General features: G+C 44.8%; 1 protein-coding gene across 4 annotated transcripts in view; it reads left to right on the top strand.

The window, feature by feature from the left end:
- The window catches only part of DIRAS2 (DIRAS family GTPase 2), a 30723-nt gene extending 12254 nt beyond the window's left edge, over positions 1-18469 (top strand). For all 4 annotated transcript variants that reach the window (XM_073878182.1, XM_073878184.1, XM_073878183.1 and 1 more), the window contains exon 2: positions 14544-18469. In XM_073878182.1, coding sequence (XP_073734283.1) covers positions 14579-15178 — 600 coding nt within the window. In that variant the 5' untranslated portion in view covers positions 14544-14578 and the 3' untranslated portion in view covers positions 15179-18469. The remainder of the gene's footprint in view (positions 1-14543) is intronic.
- Positions 18470-18815: the final 346 nt, after the last annotated feature.

Consider the following 18815-nt stretch of genomic DNA (forward strand, 5'->3'; position numbering starts at 1 on the left):
TGCACTGTTGGTGGGAATGCAAGCTGATGCAGCCACTGTGGGAAACAGTATGGAGGTTCCTCAGAAAGTTACCGTATGGGGCGCCTGGGTGGCTCAGTCAGTTAAGTGTCTGCCTTCGGCTCAGGTCATGATCCTGGGGTCCTGGGATCGAGCCCCGCATCGGGCTCGCCCCTGAGCAGAGAGCCTACATCTCCCTCTCTTGCTCCCCCTGCTTATGTACTCTCTGTCTCTTTCAAATAAATACATAAATAAATAAATAAAATCTTAAAAAATGTTACCGTATGATCCAAATACCCATTTCTTTGGTATTTACCCAAAGAAAATGAAAACACTAATTCAAAAAGATACTTGCACTCCTATGTTTATTGCAACATATTTAAAATAGCCAAGATATGAAAGCAACCCAAGTGTTCATGGAAAGATGAATGGATGAAGAAAGCATACATATATGTATATATATATATGCATATGCAATGCAATATTATATATATGTACAATGGGATATTATATATATATATGTAATGGAATATTAACCATAAAAAAGAATGAGATCTTGCCATTTATGACAATACAGATGAGTTTATGCGAACTGAGATAAGTCAGACAGAGAAAGACAAATACCATATGATTTCACTCATATGTGGAATCTGAAAAACAAAACAATTGAACAAACAGCAAGATTCATAAATACAGAGAACAAACTGCCCGGAGGTGGGAGGGGTAGAGGAGTAGATGAAATAGATGAAGGGAAGAAAGAAAACAAAATATCCAAATGCACGATACCCAGTAGCTCCTGCCTACTTTTGGCTTAAACTTCTTTGTGTAAGAACTTACTGAATGGTAACAATAAATTCTGCACCTCTGGTTCTGTCTCTATAATGTTACTGCGTATCCTTTTGTAAATTTTTATTTCACTTGACATTGCCAACCTATGAGTGGTTAGTCTTATGTAGATATTTCACAACTTTATTTTGTTTCTTTAAAGAACTCATTTATCCTCTCTGGTACAGTTTTCCTTGGTTGGCTCACAAAAATGTATTCCAACTGCAGATAATCATTCAGTAGGTGCTAAGCGTTTCTGATGTGTTTGGCAATGAGTCAGATGCATGGATGTGCCTGGTGAATGAATTCAACAGGGACCCTGCCTTTGTGGTACTGATACTAGGCAAGGAGTGGAGAGAGAACACAAACAAAACAACACCGAGAGAAGAAAGTATGTGCCAAAGTATCTTATTATTGAAAGAGAATCATTACAGCAAATAATAGATGCACAAAAGTGTGTTTGAGACCTTTGCACTTTTGCTCAACTGTAGTAAATTTCTCTCCTCTGAAACTTCTCATATGGGTTTCTTCCCACCTCATGCATTATTTTTTATTTATCTTTCTTTTTTGTTGTTGTTGTTTTAAAGATTTTATTTATTTATTTGACAGAGAGAGCGAGAGAGCACACGCAGGGGCTACAGTAGAGGGAGAGGGAGAAGCAGGCTCTCCTGCTGAGCGGGAACCCGATGTGGGGTCCGATGGGATCAAGATCTTAGCCGAAGGCAGACGCCCAACCATCTGAGCCACCCAGGTGCCCCTATTTATCTTTCTATAGGATTCTGGTCAGGGAATGCATTTTAGTTTGTCACCATGCATGTTGGCATATTATTTTATATATTTTGACACAGCAGGAAAATCAGTATTTTTCTTTTTTTTTTAAAGAGTTTATTTATTTATTCATTTGAGAGAGAGAGAGAGAGAGGGAAACAGCATGAGAGGGGATAGGGTCAGAGGGAGAAGCAGACTCCCCGCTGAGCAGGGAGCCCGATGTGGGACTCGATCCCAGGACTCCAGGATCATGACCTGAGCCGAAGGCAGTTGCTTAACCAACTGAGCCACCCAGGCGCCCGAAAATCAGTATTTTTCTGATAGTTTGTGGCATTTTGCCTTTCACTATTAACTAGAAGAGGATTCTAAGAATTTTCTAAAAAATCACATTTAGTTAAATTTTGTAACAGATTGCATAATTATAATGTGTTCTTAAACTTTGCTAAAGAAAAAGTTGTAGGGATTTGTCCTAGAGCATTGCATACCAGCAAATATACCACGTGAGCCATGTCTGTAATTTTGCATTTTCTAAAGTAACCACATTTTATTTTTCATTCTTATTTTTTTAAAGATTTTATTTATTTATTTGACAGAGAGAGAGAGAGGGAACACAAGCAGGGGGAATGGGAGAGGGAGAAGCAGGCTTCCCGCCGAGCAGGGGGCCTGATATGGGGCTCGATCCCAGGGCCCTGGGATCATGACCTGAGCCGAAGGCAGATGCTTAACGACTGAGCCACTCAGGCGCCCCCAAAGTAACCACATTTTAAAAAGTAAAGACCCAGGTGAAGTTAATTTAAATACTGTACCCAATCTATATGAAATGGCATCATTTTAAGTTATCATCTTATCACAGTTATGAATGAGGTATGTAGCATTCTTTTTTATACTAAGTGTCCAAAATCTAGTGCAGGACTTGTCCCTTGAGTCTAGCTGCAGCTCACGTGGGGAGCGGCTACCATATTGGACAACAGTCTCTACCAGATTTAGTTTCAAATAGCAGTATTTACCACTACTTTTGATGCAATATCAAATTAGGTCCAGGAAGTAGGTGCAAATGTTCATTGGTCTTCTCGGGAAATCAGGTTCTTCTTTGGTTTTGCCAGATCAGATCAGACCCTTAATACTTTTACTTGCCACACGGATGGGAAAGGAGAGGGGTCGCCTGTCCTGCTGGTGCTGTTAATTGTGCTCGTGTCGTGAGGGTGGTCTTTAAGACAGGGTTCAGTTGTTGCTAAAAATGTTTTCACTGACAATCACAGATTTTTCTTGTGCTAAAATACAGGTGACATAAAATCCACCATTTTCATCATGTTCAAGTGCACAGTTCAGGGGCCTGAAGTACGTTCACACCGTACCACCATCCATCTACGGAACTCTTCACCTCCCCAAACTGAAACTCCGTCCCCATCAAACGCTAACTCTCCATCCCCCACCCCCACCCCAGCCCTGGCATGCACACCGTGTGACCTTCTGTCTCTACGAATTTTTCTACTCTAGGGACCTCATGTAAGTGGGATCATAGGGTATTTGTCCTTCTGTGACTGGCTTATTCCACTCAGCATAGTGTCCTCAGGGTTCATCCATGCTGTAACAGGTGTCCAGATTTTCTTCCCCGTTAAGGCTGAGTAATGTTCCATTGCATGTATGTATCACATTTTGTTCATTCAGTCTTCTCTCAGTGGACCCTGGGTTGCTTCCACCTGTTGGCTATAGTGATTGGTGCTGCTACAAACATGGGTGTGCAAATATCGTTTCAGTTATTTTAGTTACATATCTATATGTCAATTATATATCAGTTCTTTGGGGGTATACACCCAGAAGTGGATTGCTGAGTCATAATTCTATGTAATTCTATGTTTAATTTTTCCATGTCTCCAACACGTGTTCTTTTCTGATTGCCTTTTGGTCTTTCGTTTTGATTTTGGAGAGTAGTCATCTTACTGGACGTGAAGTGGTGCCTCAGTGTGGTTTTGATCTGTATTTCCCTGGTGACTAGTGATGTTGAACAGCTTTCCATGTGCTTCTTGGCCATGTGTATATCTTCTTTGGAGAAATGTTTATACGAGCCCTTTGTCCATCTTTTAATTGGTTTGTTTTTCTTTTTGTTATTCAGTTATGAGAGTCCTCTATATAATCTTTATGTTAGATTCTTGTCAGAATATATATTTTCCCCCATTGTGTGTATTCTTTTTTAACTTTCTCAATAATGTGTTCTTTGTTGCACCAAAGTTTCTAATTTTGACAAAAGTCCAATTTACTTATTTGCATGACATTCCAAGGGGCCCCAAATTGCCAAAACAATCTTGAAAAAGAACAGTGAGGCTAGAGACCTCACACCTACAGATTTTACAACTTAACTGCAAGCTACAGTAGACAAAACAGTGTGGTGCTGGCATAAGAACAGACATATAGCCCGATGGAATGGCATAGGGAGTCCAGAAATAAACCTTCACATTTACAGCTAATTGATTTTTGATGAGGAGGATCAAGATCATTCTTTGGAGGAAGAACTGTTTCTAACAAATGGTGCTGTGACCACGGGATATCCACCGGGAAATGACGTTGGGCCCCTCCTCACACCGTATACGAGAACTAACTCAAAATGGACCAGTGGCCTAAATATAAGAACTAAAATCATAAAACTCTTAGAAGAATACATAGGGGTAAAGCTTCACGACCTTGGATTTGTCAGTGATTCTTAGCTAGGACCCCAAAAGCCTGAGTAACAAAGTAGTTCACGATTGTTTGAGGGGGACTTTTGTAGCCACTTGCCAATTTGTCAACTTTTATTTGTCTCAGCCTAGAAGCCCACGGATCAACGTACGCCTACGCAGAGCCCCGTTTCAGTAGGCTGATGGCGAAGGAAAGCCCGGGCTGCGCATTGCAGCGCACGGACCCTTCCCGCCTGGCACGGAGCACTTCCTTGCTCCTGGTCTGCAGAGTTCCCGAGTTCCCACTGCCTTCTTCCCCTTCTTCCTTTGGTGTCCCCTCCCCTCGGGGTTAGCTTGCTGCCCTGGGCATGGGGGGCCCACCCTGGTAACTGATCCTTTGACCAGGGTGATGGTGGTATTTTTATTCGCATGATTTACCTTTTCATTTCCCACACCTGCATGGAAAGAAAAGGAGTCAAGCAGAAAATGTTCCAAATATAGTCAGGCTCTGGGCAGTGTGAAAAGCGCCACGAAATGCATGTTGCTTGGCTCCGTGGCATTCCTGAGCATGAGGGTCAGGGGATAGCATCAGACAAACATTAGTGGACCTTTCTTCTGTGCCTAAGCTGGTGGGTGTTATTTGCCTCTCAATAATGAAAGCCTTAAAAAATAATATATTCTAACCCTTCCAACCCAAACCACATCCCCATGTCTCTCCATTTGTTTCATTCTTGCAGATACCATGAGTCTTGCCAGAATAGCTGGGGACCCCCCCGCCCCCTAACATCCCCCAGGGATGGTGGCTCCTTGATCTGGGTGTAGATGTGTCATCTGCTTCAACACCTGTCCTTACACGGCAGGGCAGGATGTTTCCAGAACACCACAAAGCAAGGTGTCTGAAAAAGGAGTCTGCTTCTTTGGGGAAAGATAAGCCAGAGATGTTTAACTCTTTATGGTCTGGCAAATGTTTCCTACTAACAAATCTGTCATTTTTTAGGGTCAGCTAAGAAGGTACTTTGAATGAGTCTTGAATTAAATTGAGATTCTAAAAATAAATAAAAGCATTCTCTCCTATGGAGAGGATTTATATGGAATTTGTTTAAAAATGAAATTTAAATGTTATGATACAAACAGATGTTTTTGAGGCGAAGGCATCTTGGAAAACCAAGGCAAGAATCAAGCAGAGACCACCCGTGTAATCTGGAAATGCGAGTGCCTTTGATCTCAGACTGTCGGTGAGGATTTGTGGCAGGATAGCACACAGACTGTCAGGCTTTTCCAGACGCTCACGCTTCGTGAGCTGACTTCTTCTAATCTAGGATTTTTGTCTGGTTTGAACAATTTTTTATTTTATTTTATTTTATTTTATTTTATTTATTTTGCAGCAGGCTTAATTCAGGCTAGAATGCAGGTAAAGACTGTGGTTTAACCTGAGAGGCTTTTTTCCTCATTCACATAAATCTGTTTCTCCCAAAGGGTATTTGGATGGGCAGGAAATCGAAGTGGCTCAGGAAATCGAAGTCCATTTTCCCTAGAATCCAGGCCGTATAGGCTAGGAGAGCCTCCCATAATTCTGCACCCAGTGACAAAGCCTGTGGGGTGGGCTCCCCCCCGCATCCCATACTTGTCCAGTACCAGCTGGGCGCCCTGCACGTTAGCTCACTTCTGACACTGTGTACCCTGAGAGAGCATCAGATCTCATAGGCTGGGGGCACAGTCCTGCAAGCAGACTGCCCTCTGTTTCAGATGCCAGTGGCAAGCCCAGATTGTCGCCTGGGCTTCTGACTGGCTATAAATCAGAGATTTCTGTGACCCCCTCCTTGGGTTTGATTAATTTGCTAGAGTGGCTCCCAGAGCTCAGGGAAGCACGTGACTCACTAGATCAGTGGTTTAGTAGGTAAGGCTAATAGCTCAGGAACAGCAGGTGGAAGAGATGCAGGGGTCCAGGGATGGGGAAGGGGGCAGAGCTTTCGTGCCTGCTCCAGGTGCCCCTCTCCCTGCTCTCCCTGCAGTCCACATGTGCACTGGCCCAGAAGCTCCCCAAATCCCATCCTTTTGGCTTTTTATGGTGTCTTCATTACATGGTGGTGATTGATTAAATAGTTGGCCATTGGCAATTGGGTCAACCTCCAGGCCTCTCCTCCCCAGAGGTGGGAGGAAAGGAGGCTGAAAGTTCCAAGGCTCTCTTTATGGTTGGTTCTCCGGGCAACCAGCCCCCTCAGTCTTTAGGTGCTTTCCAAAGGTCCCCTCATTAACATAAGCCCAGGTGCGGTGGAAAGGGGCTCCTTATGAATAACAAGACACCCACTTCACCTTTATGGCTCTGGAGACCAGATCCTCTAGTAAAAGATGCTCCCGTTACTCTCCTCACTCAGGAAATGCCAAGGGTTTTGGGAGCTGTGAGCCAGGAACCATGATGAAGACAATATATATATGGAAAATGTCTTTTCATCATCTGAATGATCAAATGTGCATTTCTTATAAATCATAATACTGCACCACTAACCTCATTTTTAGTATTTAAAATGTCTCATTTTGAATTCTTTAGTATAAGACACGCAATTTATGATACTTTGGGATGGCTCATTTACTCCCTTTCCCTCATTTGTCTGTGTATAAGTTTTTTAGAAATGTGAGGGGCTGGGAGACCATTGAGTTCAGACAAGTTCCAGAAAAGGAGAGTAGAGAGGTATTCAGACAGTCGTCCTACTCAGGGCATGGCCTTTGGTGGACAGATCTGTGCATCCAGGGAACCCATTCTAGCTGCCCCTCCCAGCCGGCGTGGCGATTCTTTCCTAAATCAGGGGACAACCAGGGACTAGCAGACATTCGTGAAAACAACGCCGTGAACAATGAACAGACAGAACCCGAGATAGCTCAGATGTGTGATAATAACAGCAGTGACAAATCTCAGTTAGCTTTCTTGTTGACAGCGTGGTATCACCTTCCTTGGGACAAGAAAGAAAGTGCTTCCATGAGAAAGGAAAAATCAGGGGGGAGGAAAAGTACATTGAAAATTAAGTGAAAAGATTCTAGAGAAATCAGGAATAGGTATGCTCGATCCATCACCTAGGAAGAGTTCCAGAAAGAGAGAGAAGGTATAGGGGCTGGGATGATTTACTTTTTAAAAATAGACGATGGGGCGCCTGGGTGGCTCAGTCGTTAAGCGTCTGCCTTCGGCTCGGGTCATGATCTCGGAGTCCTGGGATCGAGCCCCGCATCGGGCTCCCTGTTCGGCGTGAGGCCTGCTTCTCCCTCTCACCCTCCCCCTGCTTGTGTTCCCTCTCTTGCAGTGTTTCTCTCTGTCAAATAAATAAATAAAATCTTTAAAAATAATAAATAAAAATAGAAGAAAATTCACCCAGGCTGCAGAAGTGAGCAGGTTTTTAAGCCTCCCCCAACCCTCAAAAAACATAATTAAAAAGCAGTTCTAGGTACATCCTGGTGAGATGTCATAACTCCCAGAATAAAGAGAATATCCTCACCCTGCCAGAGAGAAGGGAAGATCCCAGCTTCCCTACAGAGGCAAGAGTATCATACTGTCTTGGGTTTCATATTGATATCCCTGGATGATCAGGTTAAAAATCATATAATCCTTAAAATATGAGGAGAAAATAATTTGAACTTAGGCTTCAGGTTCGCATCAATCAGGCGAGAAGGGCATGAACTCAGAAATGTTAATGCCATCTAAAAGAATTTATCAGTAATGTTTATACCAAAACATAAAATGGATCCAAGGAAGGGGAGAATAAACTGAAATACAAAAATTGGCAACTAAGAGTTACCAAGGTAAAAAAAAAAAAAAAAAAGCTAGGGGGAAAAACCCAGCCAAACCTAAGACCCCTGTGATGCTGACACAGAAAATTATGTATCAGTCAGCAAAGTCTGACTGACGATGAACTTTCCCTCAGTGGGTTCAGTCCTACTAACTACTTCTGCCTTGAAAAGTCTGTACAAAACCCTTTTTTTAAAAAAAAGATTTTATTTATTTATTTGTCAGAGAGAGAGCAAGAGAGAGAGCACAAGCAAACTCCCCACTGAGCAGGGAGCCCAATGCAGGACTCGATCCCAGGGTCCTGGGATCATGACCTGAACTGAAGGCAGCCGCTTAATGGACTGAGTCACCCAGGCATCCCTACAAAACCCTTTTAATGCTGTTTATTGATAGGGTTTAGAAACAACCTGCAGGTAAAGCACAGAAGCCTTAATATAAATTTTGGAACAAATTGTAAATGTTATACCTGGAAAACTGAAATACTGGTATGTACTTTAAAAATAGAGTAGAACTAACAAAACCTAGGCAGTGGAGGAAGGCATTGTGCTGATTTCATAGAAAGATATGGTCCAGAGTCAATAAGTCAAGACATTAAGATCTATGATTCAAGCAGCGAGTGCATTATTTAAAATTATAATGGTGAGCACCAGGAAGTGACAACTGAGTGTCCGTTCTTTTCAACAGCGGTTATTTATGGAAAGAGAGACAGGCTGCTGAAGGAAGGAAGGGGCCTCGGTGCAGACGAAAGCGTGTTTTACAATCTCCTTCATCTTTTAAACCGAGTGCATGCATTATGTCATCTTTCATTTGTTTGTTTGAAAGTTTTTAAGCTGAGACATCACAGGTGGTTGGGGTTGGGCCCGGGTGGCATCCTGTGTCTCCACCTGCTCTCGCCTCGCTGTGAAAAGCAACCTGCCCCGTGTGCATCCTGTCTTCTTTCAGATGTGCTGCATTGAATATGTATCACCAGACCCATACAGATACTCTTCCCCTACCATACCCCAGGCTGATTGTCTCTTCCCCTTGCCTTAAGCCCTGAATTTCCTTCAAGAGAAATCCACGCTTGTCTTTCTGGCCATCTCTTCAATTCTGTGCCCCCAGATACACTGCAAGGTGGCTTTGACTCCCTCCGTGGCCCCCCGCACACCAACTAACTGAAGCTTTGTGAGTCTTCCTCCACCTGCTACTGCCCCACACTCCATCGGTAAGGATACTTTCTTTGAACTTGGGTCTGAGAACCAATCCTCTTAGGTGTCCTGGTTTTTTATGATATTTGAAAAATGTTGCTATTTCAGTCCCATAATAATTTTGAAAGAATAAGATCATTCAGAACAATCTGGACGACCACCGTGTTACCTTGAACATGTTATTTCTCACACTGGGGGTCTCTGGACCTATTGCTCTGTATCTGTGAATCTGTTTCAGCATCAGTAGACAATGGCATCACATACAGTGGCTTACTGCCCCTCAATGAGTTTGAAATCAGGAAGTATGTATTCTCCAACGTCTTCCTTCCTCCCCTCCCCTCCACTCTCTCTAAATTCAACATTGTTTCACTCTTCTGAGGCTTTTGAGTTTTCACGTGAATTTTAGAATCAGCTTGTCAATTTCTGTAAAGTAGCCATTTGGGATTTTTGTAGGAATTGTATTGAGTCCATAGGTGCTTCGGGGAATATTGCCATTTTAACAAAATTAAGTCCTCTGATACATAAATGGGGGTGCCGTTCCACTTATTTAGGTCTTCAAAGTCTTTCAATGAAATTTTTTAATTTTCAGAGTGTAATGTTTATGCTTCCTCATTAATTTTATTCCTAAGTATCTTATGCTTTTTGATGATCCTATAAATGGAATTGGTTTCTTAATTTTGTTTTAGATTGTTCACTGCAAGTGTGTAGAAATACAGTTGAATTTCATATGGATATTCAAAAACCTTTTAGAGCTAGTGTGTTGGTTCTCTTTTCTTTTTGGAAGATTCCTTAAAATTTTCTATATACAAGGTTATGCCTTCTGTAATAAATAGTTTTGTTTTGTCCTTTCCAATCTAGATTTTATTTTATGTTCTTGACTTATTCTCCTAGTCAAAACCTCCCGGAAAATGGAAAATAGAAGCTTCAAGAGTGAGAACTCTTGTCTTTTTCCTAATTTTAGGGGGAAAACATTCAGTCTTTCATCATTAAGTATTGTCTTCATTGCCCTGTCTCATAATATGTCCTTTTTCTGGTTGGGGAATTTCTCTTTATTCCTTATTTGCTTTTTTTTTTTTTTAAATTATGACTGAGTGCTGAACTTTGTCATTTTTTTAAATTTTTTGTATCTACTGAGATTATCATTTTTTTTTGGTCTTTTATTGATAATGGTACGTTATAGTAATTTTTGGATGTTAAACCGTCTTTGCATTTCTGGCATAAATCCCACTTGGTTATAATGTACAATCCTTTTTATATATTGATGGATTCAGTTTACTAGTATTTTGTCGAAGATTTTTGTTTATATTCATAAGAGATACTGGTCTGTAGCTTTCTTGTGATATCTTTGTCTCAAGCTGATGTCAGGGTAATATTGGCCTCAAAAAGAGTAACAAGTGTTCTCTCCTATTCCACTTTTCGGCAGAGTCTGTGAAGTGTTGGTATTCATCCTTTGAATGTTTGCTGGAATTCACCAGTGAAACCATCTGGACCTGACTTTCCTAGCTTTTTGGTTAATATCCTGCTATAGGTCTTTCCAGATTTTCCATTTCTGCTTGATTCAGCTTTGGTAGTTTGGGTCTGTCTCATCTGAGCTACCTAGTGTTACCATGTTACCATGAGGCTGGTCACAGGAGCCTCTTATAACACTTTATATTTCTGCGAGGTCTGTAGTAATGTCTCCTCTTTCACTTCTGATTTTAGCAATTTGAGTCTTCTCACTTCTTTGGTCAGTCTGGCAAAAAGTTTGTTAATTCTGTTGATATTTTCAAAGAACCAACTTTGAGTTTCTTGATTTTTCTCTTTTGTTTTTCTATTCTTTATTGTACTAACTTCCACTGTAATCTTTCCTACATTTTTCTTCCTGTGGGTTTAGTTTGCTCTGGGAAGGTGGGTGATTAGGTTACTGATTTGCAATCTTTATTCTCATTTAACATAGATATTCATAGCTACAGTTTCCTTCTAAGCACTGCTTTAGCTGCATCCCCTCCATGACTTTTTTGACATTTTTTTGCTTTCTTGGCATTTTGTGCTTTCTCTCCAGTTTGTGCCCCTGTCCCTATTGCTCCTTGTGACCCCCTTTTCTGCCCAGTCCTTACTAAATATATCCAGAGAGCTTGGGCTCCTAACCATGCGAGTGCTGGGTCTTGTCTTGTCTCACTAACGCCCCCTAGCAGCTCTGAGAAGAAGGTGCTATTATTACCTCCATCTTCTGGTACAGGCAACTCAAGTACAGAAAGTTTAAGTAGATAACTCACCAAGTTCTCTTACATCATATTCGGTCTTCTCTCGTGCTACATGCCTTCTCCCTTGCTGATTTTTACTTTTTATAGTGCTATTTGTGTGTGGATGAGACCCACATATTTATCACTAGACTAGACTTCTCTGCTGAGCTTTCAGACTAAAGCCCAGTCACCTACCAGATACTATCTCTACCAGTCTGTCCTACAAACCTGACCCAATCACAGCTGCTCCCTCATCACCTTCTTCACAACTACTTCTTCTTAATCTTGACTAATGATGTCACTGCTCACCTGTTTGCCCAGCTCTGCCCCAGATGCCAGTGTGCATCAGCTTTGTATCCTGGCACAATGTTGGCTCTATCCCTGCCCTTGGACATCTGCAAGAGGCCGCAACTCCTGGATGATGTGCCATTCATTGCTTCGCATCTTCACCCAGCTCTCTGTGACATCTCTCCTGAGGGCCCCGCACAGAACTAGATGCCCCACTGGGCTCTCCTCCTGCCTTTATGATTTTACCACAGCAGCAACCAGGCAGAGTGTACTATATGCTTTCCTATGCTTGTCTGTCTTCTAATGCTATGAGCTTCTACTGGGTGAGCACTGAGTTTGCATATCATCTAGAGGGTTATTTTTACAAATGTTTATAAAACAGTGAATTTTATACCTTCTTACCTGCCTGTCCTCTGTGTAACTATCAGGTTCCTGCTTCCATGCCACCGCCTTAGGGAAGTTGTTTCTGGTATCCTAGGTTGGATTAGTCGCCTTCAGACCTCTCTTTTGTAGCACTGCTGTGATATAATTTATTAATTATCTGTGAAGTCATCTTCTCATTTCTGCCTGTTTCACTTAATCCTAAGATCCATGAGAACAGAGCCCCTGCCTTCGGTCTGCCCTCTACACATGGGTTTTCTGGCCCCTTGCCCAGAGCCTGGCCTTTAGAGGAAGCTCAGTAGATATCTCTTGGACAAGCGCATAGCCGTAGCTGTGGAGTCTTCCTAGTAACGTTTAGTGTTGGCTTTCTATATTTTGGTTGCCAGTTGAATAATGGAGACATCTTAGCATGCCCAGCAACACATTCGTCACACACAGGATGAGTGTGAGCTCAAGACCTGGGGCTCCCATAGAGATTTTGGGGTACAGAGCTTGTTAAGACATTCCCTTCCAGGTAGATGCTCACACTCCAGGCTGGAGCTAAATAACCATAGTACAAGGCAAGGTTGAGTGTGGACACTGCTTCCCAAGCACAGAGAGAGGCTTGTTCTGAGGTTTCAAGCCAGGTCCCATAGGACATTGCATTTTTTAAAAATGTAGAACAATTTATTATAATTCTGCACTGTCAAGTTAATCGTAATGATCTCGTGAGCATTTAATAGACTGTGCAAACTCCTGAGTGGGCTTTCCTGAAGCTTTTTGCTGTCAGTGAACTGCCTGACATCTCTCTGTGTTTTCCTGGCATTGGATGCTTCTTCAGCTTCTCGGTAGGTTAGGGTTTCCAAAGTGCACAGAATAACAGCCGGAGATTTCACTGAGCAGGTTTGGAGGCAAACATACAGGGAACTCAGGGAGAAATCAGAAGATGGAATGCCAGTGTCCCAGGCTTCGATCCAGTGTTCTGTTTGCCAGTGGACATATTTACTGCGCACACCTATTTGCTTCCATGGCTAATTACATTTAATCATTTGCCTCTGAAAACGACTTTGCTGAGCAGTATCTTTTCTTATTGTCCATGAGTTACTAGAGATGGGAAATGTGAATATCAGCACCATGGCTTCCTGGAGAAAATGGGTTCCATGCTTCTCATTTCCACAGTATTGTCTTCTTGGGGTAAAAAAAAAAAATGGATATTGCTTATTAATTCTCAACTTTTTTGGGTGTTATGTGTCCTTCCTTCCCAAAGAAGGGACAGGATGAAAGATATTTGGTCATCTATATGTGAGGACAGCACACTTACTCCTTGGGCAAGGGGCGATGTTGGTAATGAAGGAAAAACCCCGTTCCGTTTTAACGAACACCTCTGGTTGTTTCTTCTGTTATCTCGATAACACTCAGCTCCTGGTAATCTTTTTTTCTTTTTTTTTAGATTTTATTTATTTATTTGACAGAAAGACACAGCGAGAGAGGGAACACAAGCAGGGGGAGTGGGAGAGGGAGAAGCAGGCTTCCCGCTGAGCAGGGAGCCCGACACGGGGCTCGATCCCAGGACCCTGGGATCATGACCTGAGCCAAAGGCAGACACTTAACGACCGAGCCACCCAGGCAGCCTGGCTCCTGGTAATTCTTAAAAAGAAACTACCTATGACCATTTTAATTTTGATTGAAATTTGATTTGAATGCAAGGCCCCTCCGAGCTCCTTAGTTACCTGTCAACGCTGCTCAATGAGACAGTCCACACTAGCGCCCAAGCCACTGCCACCAGCCCCCTGTCACCAGCTGGGTGAAGTCAGGGACATTACATTCCCCGAAGCCCTCTGTGTTCCAGTGTTCTCATTGTACAACGGGGACAGTGACACCAGTGCTATAGGTGGTGAGGATTTCATGGGTTAATATAAACATTGAATAAATATTAATAGCATCCTCCTCTCTACTCCCCCCTCCTTATTCTTATAAAAAATCACATATTATTATGACCTGAATATTGGGTGTTCACAGCACTTTGAGTAAAACAATAAGGATCCTCTGCGATTATGTGTGTGTGTGGGTGTGTGGGTGTTGGGAGGGTGGTTCATTCCCATGTCCCCTTTACCTTTCCTTGATTCCACCTGCCTTGGACTGACTTGGCACCTTCTCCCTAGGCACAGGGATGCTCAGAGTCATGGTCTGAGAAGGAGAAACAGACTGACTCTAGTTGGCTGCTGAATAGAGCGACGGCCCTATTGAAAACTGGAGATTGAGCGTAATTACTGGATTTAGAATTCTAGAATTTTTAAATGAAATTCAAATTATCTTATGTCGGGACCGTGAAAACAAAATGTATCCCTCCCATTCTTTTTAAGCTATATCAGAAGAGGGTAAAGCAATCCTTCTCGAGATTTTCTTTACTTCCTTGTATTTTTTTTTTTTTTTTTAACGCATTCTCTCCCATGTCTGGTTCCCCTGCTAGGTGCTTCCTGGTGACAGTCAGAGGTCTCAGGCAACATGCCGGAGCAGAGCAATGACTACCGCGTGGCCGTGTTCGGCGCAGGGGGCGTTGGCAAGAGCTCGCTGGTGCTGCGCTTCGTGAAGGGCACGTTCCGGGAGAGCTACATCCCCACAGTGGAGGACACCTACCGGCAGGTGATCAGCTGCGACAAGAGCATCTGCACGCTGCAGATCACGGACACCACGGGCAGCCACCAGTTTCCGGCCATGCAGCGGCTGTCCATCTCCAAGGGCCATGCCTTCATCCTGGTCTACTCCATCACCAGCCGGCAGTCCTTGGAGGAGCTCAAGCCCATCTACGAACAAATCTGTGAGATCAAAGGGGACGTGGAGAGCATTCCCATCATGCTGGTGGGCAACAAGTGTGACGAGAGCCCCAGCCGCGAGGTGGAGAGCGGCGAAGCCGAGGCCCTGGCCCGGAAATGGAAGTGCGCCTTCATGGAGACCTCGGCCAAGCTCAACCACAACGTGAAGGAGCTCTTTCAGGAGCTGCTCAACCTAGAGAAGCGCAGGACCGTGAGCCTCCAGATCGACGGGAAAAAGAGCAAGCAGCAGAAAAGGAAAGAAAAGCTCAAGGGCAAATGCGTGGTCATGTGAAGGCCGGTCCGTGGGAGGAGCCGTGGCGTGTCCCCCCCGCCCCTAGTCCCGTCCCCTTCCCCTCCCCACGTGACACCCACTGTCGTCAGGGTAGCATGGACGATGCCCACGTGTTCAAAATCGCCTTTTGACCGAGCCGGGCCCTGTCGTCCCCGAGAGGGCCTATCACACCACCAACCAATAAGCACCCCGTCTCTAGAATCAGGGATTCTGCCCAGCGGCTCAGATGGAGGCTGCCATGCCCAGCATCGCGGGGAACTGAGAGAGGCGCCGGCCGTCTCTGAAGGCGGCTTATCCCGGAGGAGGGGTCGGGCCGGCAGCCGCGGGAGCAGCCTGGGCTGGGGGAAGCAGGTCCCATCTGCATGCATGTGACAGCGTGTGACCCTGCAACTGCCCCCCCCCCCCCAGACCAGGCCTTTCCCTCTGCTCGCTTGGGGGCTGGACACCCTCGGGGGCGGCAGGGGCGGGAGCCCAGGCCAACGTTGTTCTATTTCAGGTCCTTTAGCTGAATTACAAATAACACGGCACGGCGTCCCCCTGAGGGTGCTCGCTGTCGGGTCCCTGACCCGTGAGCCTCGCGGCTCTAAGGGGAGGCACTCCCATCACTAGACCTAGTTAGCAGGTGTCCCTGTCACCTTTTGGAATATTTATTTCACATACAACGATGAGTTCACAAAGGGCATCCTGCTGGGTCACAGACCCTTCAGGGTGGGAGTGACGATATTTTGACATGACTAGTGCAGCGTGGTAATGCTCTGTGTGTTACCCTCGAGGGTTCTAGAAATGTGCTTTTTCCTTCCTTTGACCCATGAGGGGTCTGCTTCTTGCAGCCCCTCAGATTTTAAATAAACGCAATTAAAGTAGTTAGTTTTAGACAATTATTTTCCCTCCCAGATGGTTGCCTTCTTTTCAGTAACTCCATTTGTATCCAGCTGGGAGCAACCAACAGAGGCCATGCGAAGACCAGAAGCACATCCGTTTTCTAAATCACATGGATATCTGTATGCCATACTTTGCACCTCAACGAAATACTTTGAAACAGAAGTTGTTCACCGTGTTTTTGATGGTCTGTCTATAACAAAAGTATATTCCTGGAAAATGTGTTCAAGTAATAGATTATCTTGCATGCTCCATCACCAGTGTCTTCTAAGAGCCGTTCAATGCGCTGTTCACTCTGGAAACAATTATCTTTTCCTCTTAATGACCTTGTGTGCATCCTTACTCCTCCAGACCAAATCAGGGCCTCTGCCGGTTCCTGCGCGCTGGCGAGGAGACAGGATGGTGGCTGGACACAGGCACAGCCCGCTCAGCTTAACTGCTCTGTCCAGTCTGGTCTGACTCTGCTTCCAGAAAGTTCCCACTGACAGAGCCCGCGAGTCCTCCTGTTTGTTCCAGTCGGCGTAGCTCACACTGGCCCCGATTCCAGAATCTTCCTTTCAGCCTGCCTGGCAGGCGGAGGAAGCTGGAGGGAGTGCCGCGGGCCCCGGGCTGGTACGGGGAGCCCCTGGCGGTCGGGCAGCTGTGCCAGGCTCCTCCGCAGAGTGGTCAGGTTGCGGACGTTTGCATGCAGCCCCTTTGGTTCTGCTTGTCTCTCCTGCAGCTGCTGTGTCTCGCTGACTTGAGCAGGGCTCCGGCCGCCTGCAGCTCCATGCACTCGGCACACCCCCCATCAGCCCTTTCTGGCTCAGTGTCCTTGCCTTTGCTCTTCCTCTGTGCTCTGCTACCAAGTCCCTGTGTGGTGGTGCATGTGCGGGAGGCGCCTTTGAGAATCAGCCGCCCCGCTGTCTTCCCACGTCTTGGCCTCCTAGAGGCACCCTGAGCAGGGATGGTGTGGACACAGCCTGGGCGCCAGTGGGGTCGGGGGGGGCGGCCAGAACGATGCGTCAGCCAGACCGCAGGCCCCGGCAGGTCCCGAGGGAGGCACTGTCCCCGTGGTGACTGCCCCACAGCCTTCACAGTGACACCTAGCTGGTAAATTTTCTAGAACATGTATTTTTCAACCTATCCCTATTTTGTTTTTCTATTTCTGTTCTCAGAGACATGTGATCGGTTTGTCATTTGGATGTGGGTTAAGTGGAAGAAGAAACAGGACGTCATGGCCACAGTCGGAGGCTGGGGTCTGTCATGAGCGGTGTGTCCCTGAGGCTCCCTGCCGGGTGCCCTGTTCCCACTGATAGAAGTCACAAATCTCGTTCCACCTCTCACGTCCCTGTCTGCCGTTGAGGTGTTTAGAGATTCATCGGTAGGAGAAGCTTTTAATGATTGAAAACCGGGGTGTATTTAGGACCCATTTTGTTCCTTTGTACTTCGCCCGTGAGTTTATAGGAAGGCCATTGACGCCTCAGTTACGGGTCTTCATTCTGCTGTATTTTCTATGAACCGTGCTGAGGGTTTGATGAGGATCTCAAAACAGCCTTTGAGGAGATCCCCAGTTGTCTCAGGGCTCGAAGAGTTAGTTGCACTGAAACGGGTGTGTTTAGTATTTATGTGGCCCCGTCCTGGGTATGTCGCTGTGGTTCTGGAGGACCCATCCTACGTTGCACACGGGCACAGAAGTTGTTGGCCTAGCCACAGGACGTCACGAAACTCAAAATATTGCTTTGAAGGTGGCATTCCGGGGATAAGCCTGGGGCTCCATGAGTCGCCTTCTGACCCTTCCGGTCCCTCCTCCATCTGGTGACAAGCCATGGGCGTGCCCTGGGCATGCATGCAATACAGCAAGACCAACACAAGAGCAATATTCAATTGTTCATTAGATCTAAAATTATATATATATATGTCATATATATATAATTTATCTTCCTGCATTTTTGAAGTATAAAGCAGTCCATTGTACATAACTGTAAGCTAGCATACTTGTTTCACCATTTCTAATACTGAAGAAATGTTCATTCTTTGTAGATCAAACAACTGTTAGAGGTTTTTAAAACTGCTTTGTGATACTTAATTTCCTTTTCAAGATTTGTAATGTGTTGCACCTACATAAGCTCTCTGGAAGCATCCATCACTAATGGGACACACGTAAACCCTCAAAGCTCCATCCTGGAACTCGGTCCCCCACAGAGACTGTACGTGGACAAGAGTATTTACAGAGCATGACTTTTCTACATGTGGGATATCAACGTGTATATTTATATTTACGGTGTATATTGGTACAATTCCATTATCGATTCTATTTTATTTACTGTTCAGTTATAAAAACCACACTTGCATACCAGTTTCTAGTTGCCAGTGATGTTCTGAATAATGGAACCTATTGAAATAAAGCTTCAGTTCTGACCCCCTGGCTGGAAGGTGATGGTGTTTCTGATTCTTGGCGGTGTGGCATGTCGGTGAGGGTCTTAAGCTAGTTCTCCTGCACCTGCTCCCTGCGCTCACTGCTGGACAGGAGGCTGTCAGGCTCTGTGCGGGGCTGGGATGGGGACAGTGTTTCCAGGAGGTTTTCTTTCTTTCTTTTTTTTTTTTTTTTTTAAGATTTTATTTATTTGTTTGAGAGAGAGAGCTCAGGAGCATGAGGGGAAGAGAAGAGGCCGAGGGAGAAGCAGTCTCCCTGCTGAGCTGAGAGCCCGATGCTGGGCTCAATCCCAGGACCCTGAGATCATGACCTGAGCTGAAGACCCATGCTTAACCAACCGAG

Source organism: Callorhinus ursinus, unplaced genomic scaffold (assembly GCF_003265705.2).
Source record: "Callorhinus ursinus isolate GAN/ISIS: 27379988/994484 unplaced genomic scaffold, GSC_fseal_2.0 scaffold28, whole genome shotgun sequence".
Lineage (NCBI taxonomy): Eukaryota > Metazoa > Chordata > Mammalia > Carnivora > Otariidae > Callorhinus > Callorhinus ursinus.